We start from the raw sequence: 7,334 nt of genomic DNA on the forward strand, positions 1-7,334 counted from the left end.
ATTATTGGGCGTGCAACATGAGAGCTCTCTCCTTTTGGAATAGACCTTATGAAAGCAATGATCAACCTGCTTGGGTGCAGATGGAGCAAGTCTCATGCCAACCCTCTTCTGCCGGAGCGCTGCTTTTCTCACCCCTTCCTATAGCACAAGAATACACTAGAAAAAACCCGGTTATTACACATTCCCTTAAAATATGGACCAAAATAAGACAGCACTTTGGCTGGCAAATAAACTCTCTCCTGGCGCCCTTGTGTGCAAATCACCATTTCCAACCTTCCCTAGTAGATGACGCTTTTCAGTTATGGCACCGTAATGGTATTAAAAGGTTAAGGGATCTATATATTGATGGCATATTTCCGTCATTTGAATTATTAAAGAGGAAATTCGACCTACCTCAAACCCATCATTTCAGATATCTCCAGATTCGCAATTATATCAGAACTAACACAACTACATTTCCTAACAAACCTAGCACTCAGATGGATTCATTGTTCTTAGCAGATCCTTCATCTAGAGGGGTAATATCATACATGTATGACTTTATATCTAATCAATTGGGAACCTCTCTTGATTTTCTCAAAACTGCATGGGAGGGAGATCTGGGTGTGGACCTGACTGGGCTGTGGAGTGATGCACAGGAGAGTGTTCATTCGGTTTCTGTTTGCGCCAGACACGGCCTCATACAATTCAAGGTGCTGCATCGACTACATTACTCAAAGGTCAAGCTTTCCAAAATGTATCCCGACACAGATCCCATGTGTGACCGTTGTAAGGTTTTCCCGGCCACACTGGGGCACATGTTTTGGTCATGTCCAAATCTGTCCAACTTTTGGAATACTATATTTAAAACTCTCTCGGATATTCTGGGATATAGAGTAGATCCCGACCCTGTTATGGCAGTGTTGGGAATTCCGGGAGAGAATAGTCCCCTTAGAGGATGTGACTCCACAGTGGCGAGATTCGTGACCTTTATGGCACGCAGGTTAATTCTAATGAATTGGAAACAAGCTCAGCCTCCTGCATTTAAAATGCTGGTTAATGATGTCATGCAGCACCTTAAGTTAGAAAAACTAAGATTTACTCTACGGGGTTCTATAGAAAAGTTCTTTAAAACCTGGCAACCTTTCATGGACTATGTAAATGCTAGGCATTGAATCTCTTCTGGCTTACGGTGGTTCGAAAATGGGCCAATGGTCATCACGGAGAACACATGAAGAATATATAATGATGAAAATGTAACCTTCATGCACTGTCTTTTTTTCTTTTTATTTTGTCTCGTCTTTGGCTCGGTTGTGTGTTTTTTCCTTTTTGTTCTGTTTAATGTATGTAATGTCTGATGTATGTTTCTGGGGTGGGGGGGAGGAGGGTGTTTGTTTGTTTTGTGTGGTATACTCATCTACAAAGTATAACCAATATTGTATAGATTCATTTGTATGCCTGTATGGCCTTAAAAAAACTGTATAAAACCAATAAACAGATTAAAAAAAAAAAAAAAGAACCACCCGCTATTTTACTTGATAGTTTATCATAATATGGTCTATCAATATAGGCACAATATAGGCACATTAGCCGGTGGAAAAGTTTGTTGTGATAATCTCCTGCTAATCCATTATAATTTTTTTCATGGATATTTCCCCCTTGGCATCTTGGTCCAAAATCGATAGGATGCTAATTCCATCATACACTGGTAAGGCTTTTTCTTTTCATTTGAGGGGTTCATAATCATAATCCCACATTGATAAAGACATTACAAGCCATATACTGTACAATCACACAATGATAAGGAAATGACAAGCCACACCAAATGTTTTAAAATTTGTATTTCTTTTTCCTCATTAATCCCAAATAAATACTGTATATCATACGATCACATATTTCTTTCTCTTTGGTTTGTCTGTTCCAGGATCTTAATAATTGTACATTAATCTCATAATCTTAAGACTTACCAGTGAGCTTAAGTTTAATTATTTTTTACAAAATAATACAAGAAAGATTTATTTTCTGTTCGTCCAGTAGAAAACATGGTGTTAAAACAGTGTAACGGAATACATGTACTGTAAGGGCTGATCTTTGAGACACAGGTCAACAACATAACGGGGAACATATCTCCATTAGCCTACCTGTTCACATTCACCCCAGGATTAGGAGAGATAAAAACATTTAACAAATGACGTGTGACAGCCCTTTTTTTGCTGCTTTTCTGAAACCTTTCAGGCAGTTTCAACAGTCGTAGGCTGACTGAAAACAATCTGAGCTTGTGATAATGGATCAAATATCTTATGGACATGTTTCATATACTAGCTTTAGAAGATCGTTATTAGCTATTTCTCGGATCTCAGGGCGACTGTTACGAGCCGGATGTTCGCAAAAAGTTGGAACATGCAGGGCAGCGGTGTTATTTGTTAACCTGAAACCATCTACATCCTTAAAAATATATATTTCTTTTAGCTTTCCTTTTGGGTTGTGAGTTTTGTCCGTCAAAAAAAACTTTTGAGGAAACAATACAGGAAGCAAACAGGAAGAGAAGGGGCCAGGCTTTTGTGGCAGGATATTAGAAAACTGAAGTTTGTTGCTGCACTTGATTTGTTTGCGCCATCATTGGCGAAAGGAAAGTAAACCCAAAGATGGTTGTGAACATTTATTCATCGTCGTCATCATCATCATCGTCGTCATCGTCGTCATCATCATCTTCATCATCATCGTCATCATCTTCATCATCGTCATCATCATCATCATCGTCATCATCATCATCATCGTCGTCATCATCGTCATCATCATCATCATCATCATCATCGTCATCGTTATCTTCATCGTCATCATCTGGGTCGATCTTCCCGGACAGCACGTCTTCGATCCACTGCTCCAGCTCGTCTGCTGTGGGCATGTCATCGTCGTCATCCATTTCCATCCACACGCTGTCAGCCTGCAAGGGAAGAATAGAGAATGCCATGAAACAGTTCAATCATCAAATGTAGTTCAACCTCTAGTCTAGACTCTAGACCAGTGATTCCCAAACGTTTTAGCTCAAGACCCAAAAGAGATATTAGATGTTTGCACAGGACCCAAACTAGTGAAACTAGCAGATCTACAAGCTCACAACGCGATGCTTTGCACCGCATTGTGAGCTTGCAAATCGGCTATTTTCGCTAGGCTACTTCTTTATGGAATTTCTGAGATTTGTCTTTGATTTCTTCATGAAATTATTGCAAAAATCATAGATTTTTTTTTATTCACTACAAATTTAGCTTTTTTTGGAATGTAAAATGTAGGACACAAAAATAAAGGGACCCATAAAAATTAGTCCGGGGCCCACTAATGGGACCCGATCCACTGTTTGGGGGAAACTCTAGACTTGTAAAATGGACCTGAGTTGCAACTGCACTTGGTATACTTTTTTTCCACTACACCAAATCAAGCTCACACGGTGTTGCAATTCAACGCATTCTGACCTTGTAGATTGGCTACTTTTTTCTATCAAAGACAGAGGTTTTCTGGTAGACCTCTATCGGGGATGCCTTTCTGTCCTAAAAGGTAGTCAATTGCCTGTTTAACTATAGTTTTAACTACCTTTTAGGAATGATTACACAAGCACTGATCTGGGCTATGCTAAAATGCATTCAGTAGCCTACATTGTGAGCCGTGAGGCAATGCTTGGACTGAGAAGAAACCGGACTTACATCCTCAACATCAACCACGCCAATCTGAGGGGAGGAGAGGTCAATGCGGAAAGTCTTCTCCCAATAGGGCACCAGCTGAAAGTGGCAAAGAGGGACAGAGAGAGCGGTACAGCAATAAGAGGAAAGCTTAGAGAATGCATGCAGTCGATCAATGGACACTTTCAAACTGAATGCTTATGTATAATCATAATCAATATACGTGAGTATGGTATAAGTACGTTGAAGTGGTATCGGTACGGTATCAACCAACAAGGAAGTCTATCCCCATTAAGGTCTTTACACACTGGGGCTGTGACGAATAAAAAATACAACAACAACAACAAAACATATGCAGTAGCTGATGTCACATTCATAGACCCTTGGGAGATGGATTGCTGAGGTGGAGCACTACACTTACCATTAACTCCCATAGACGCATTTCTGGTCCACGTTACACTGATAAGAACTAGATGCGCGCGCAGGTCGGTACCAAAATTAGCCAATGAAACCAGCGCTCCCCAAAACAACAGGTTTGGGGATTGGTGGGAATTGATTACATGATACAGTCACTTGTGCATTTAGTCTCAATGTTTGTAAACAAGAAACGGGTCTATTAATCTGCACTCAACTGACCAAGCTACGTGGACACAAATTCACATAGGAATTGATATGATCACTAGTTATGGTGCTCATACCAGGGGGAACTTGTCAGGGTCGATCCAGATGATGCTGAGGTTGGGGTTATCTGTGTTCTCACGGGCCACCTCCTTCAAGATTTCCAGGAACTCAAAACCATCTGAGTGTAAAGTTCAAAGGTTGTGAATTTTGCTAATGCAACGTAATACCAATCTTTTTTTTAAATACCTATAATTCAATATTCTTAAAATTCATAATTTGTATTTATTTATTTATTACCTGGGTCATCCTCCTCAGCAAAGGCAACGATGTGCTCTCCATCAATGTCATCCTCCTAAGAAAATAAGAGTGGGGATTGAGACAAGGGTGTCCAATGTTTCCTCCACAGATTGACTTTCAGGTTATGCTTAATTCTGGGTGCAACAGTTGAAGCTAAGAGGAATCTTAGAGGGATTTTAAACGTCTTACCCAGATCTCGTACATGCTGTAAGGCTCAAGTTTTCTCAGGGTTGGCCTGGATATTAAAAAGAAATATATAAAGATAATATTAATGATAATGAAAAATTTCTTATCAAACATGATCATTCCTTATTACTTTGGAGTCTCCTCAGTGTCTCACCTGTCGTGCTCCTCAATGTAGTCTACAAGTTCAGCCTCAGTGTAGGGCTTTCCTGGAATGGTAACGGGCTCCTCCATGAAAGGCTCGTAGAAGTCAACTTCATTCATCTTCAGCTTCAGCTTCTTGGCAACCTGAAATGACAAGAAAGTGAGATTTGAATGCGGTGGCCATGAAAAAAAGAAAGAAAAAAAAACTGAAGGAAGAGAAAAGTCACCACATAGGCCTACTATATTTTTGGATATTACCTCTTATTAGGGCTCCATCCAAAACTAATGAAATGATTGACTGGATGTCCATACCTTAGGGTCGAAGGTGGCGTAGAACTTGATGAAGGGATGGAACTCCTCAGCGGCATCATCGTACTCAATGAAGTCTGGATGTTGGAGAATAATGAAAATGTAAAAGTTAAAAGCCATGATAATGCATTTATGAGGAAACCCTTTAACCACTTAGGCCACATACACTACTTTGTCATACAAAACATAATTAAAATAGTTTGTGTTTTTCAACTACACTACGGTGGTCCTGTGTATTAGCTCTGACCGACAATCGGGGGTGAGTGCCAAATATCCCCAACTACAGTCCCATTAGCTTTCACCATTCTTTGAAATGTTTTGAAAGTATTTTTTTTTTCTCAAAATTTTTTTTTCTCAAAAAATTTTTTTTCTCAATTTTTTTCTCAAATTTTTTTTCTCAAAAAAATTTTCTCAATTTTTTTTTTCTCAAAATTATTTTTTTCTCAAAAAATGTTTTTCTCAAAATTGTTTTCTCAAAATTATTTTTTTCTCAACATTTTTTTTTCTCACATTTTTTTTTCTCAAGATTTTTTTTTCTCACAATTTTTTTTTCAAAATTTCTTTTTCTCAAAAAAGTTTTTTTCTCAAATTTTTTTTCTCACAAAACAATTTTTTCTCAAAAAACTGTCGTTAAAGTGCGACCCGTGATAACGGCCAAAAATGCTCCAAAACGCCACTAATTAGTCGAAATGGCTGACTTCCTGTTTGGTTTCTGATTGGCTGCTGGCCTTGTGACGTGGGTAGAGCTGCTTGCAGCTTTAATTCATTAATCGTCCATGACCTTAATTGGGGCCTATTTCGCCAAACAGGAAGTGCCCCTCACCAAACAGGAAGTGACCCTTGATCTCGTGAACCGTTTGTCATACAGACACGCGGGTTGCGTCAAATGAAATAACGCTAATGCTAACACCAACCGCTACACAAGGTTGCACAGACTTAGCGAGCTGCAGGCACACTTAAAATTTCTTAGAAATTTTCTCTTCTAGTTGATATTATTATTATTATTGAAGCGGCCACACACACTGTAGCTAAAGCCAAAGTATTTATTTTAGGACGCAGACCAACGTTACAGCAGCCAACTGCCTTCTTCAGGGTAGAAGCAAGATCGATGATGATTGATAGGAGTTGTACATTTTTTGAGGTTTGTCTTTGGTGAGCGAGAAGGCTCGCCTAATGGGAAGATAATAATCTCTTGGTTATCGAATCAGAAGCTTTACATACACACCCAGTAAGAAAATTCACCAAATTTGCAGAACTGGACCTTTTTCCTTGAACTGCACTGTGCTCTCAGCCCAGCTGGTGGTGTCATTCCTACCCAGAGATGGGCGAAATCCAAAAGTATTTGATACAAAATACAAATACTACAAAGTATTGTGTATTTTAAAATACAGAAAATACTAGACCTGAAAGTATTTTTATACAAATTACATCTATTTTTTCTCCATCCCAGCCAAATACAAAATTACAAAATACAAAAAAAAGCATTTCAAATACGTATTTCAAATACATGTATTTCAAATACTGCCCATCTCTGTTCCTACCCCAGAATAAGCCAGCCATTAGGTTTCCACCATGCATTGGGACAACCTCACCTTGGTGATAGGTTTCTCCTCGTACACCGGCAATGTAGCCTTTTTGTCCTCCTCAGAGGCAAAAGGGGCGGATGGAACGATAGGAGTTCCACCGAAGTGAAGGCAGAGAGAAGGTTCTTGGGCCCGAATGTGGGATTCGGCTTCTCTGTTCATTGTTATAGTATAATTATAACCAAGAAGAAAATGCAAAGTAATTCAAATAATATCCATAGTAGTTTGAAAACCTTGTTGTTAGTGCAATCACAGTAGTGAGTGAAACGTAATTTATATGTAAATAAGTAGGCAAGTAAATGTGTATCTGTTATGTTATAATACTAACACATGCACTAATTTCACGTATTTATTGAGGGGTTTTCTTGAATTTGCTACCTATTTGTATAATCACACTGATGACGGAGAAATGACAATCCATACCACACATTTATAGAGAAATGACAAGCCACACCAAATGTTTTAAAATTTGTATTTCTTTTTTCCTCATTAATCCCAAATATATATCATACGATCACGTATTTCTTTCTCTTTGGTTTGTCTG

General features: G+C 38.8%; 1 protein-coding gene across 1 annotated transcript; it reads right to left on the minus strand.

The window, feature by feature from the left end:
• Positions 1-2,638: 2,638 nt before the first annotated feature.
• Positions 2,639-6,952, minus strand: LOC308280698 (calsequestrin-2-like; the record flags this gene model as incomplete). Its single annotated transcript, XM_080755018.1, has 9 exons — positions 2,639-2,923; positions 3,678-3,752; positions 4,352-4,452; positions 4,572-4,626; positions 4,761-4,806; positions 4,912-5,042; positions 5,211-5,284; positions 6,278-6,377; positions 6,800-6,952. The coding sequence occupies 9 exons, from the start codon at positions 6,950-6,952 to the stop codon at positions 2,639-2,641; spliced, it is 1,020 nt and encodes a 339-aa protein (XP_080611144.1).
• Positions 6,953-7,334: the final 382 nt, after the last annotated feature.

Source organism: Nannobrachium achirus, assembly GCF_963921795.1.
Source record: "Nannobrachium achirus genome assembly, contig: SCAFFOLD_221, whole genome shotgun sequence".
NCBI lineage: Eukaryota > Metazoa > Chordata > Actinopteri > Myctophiformes > Myctophidae > Nannobrachium > Nannobrachium achirus.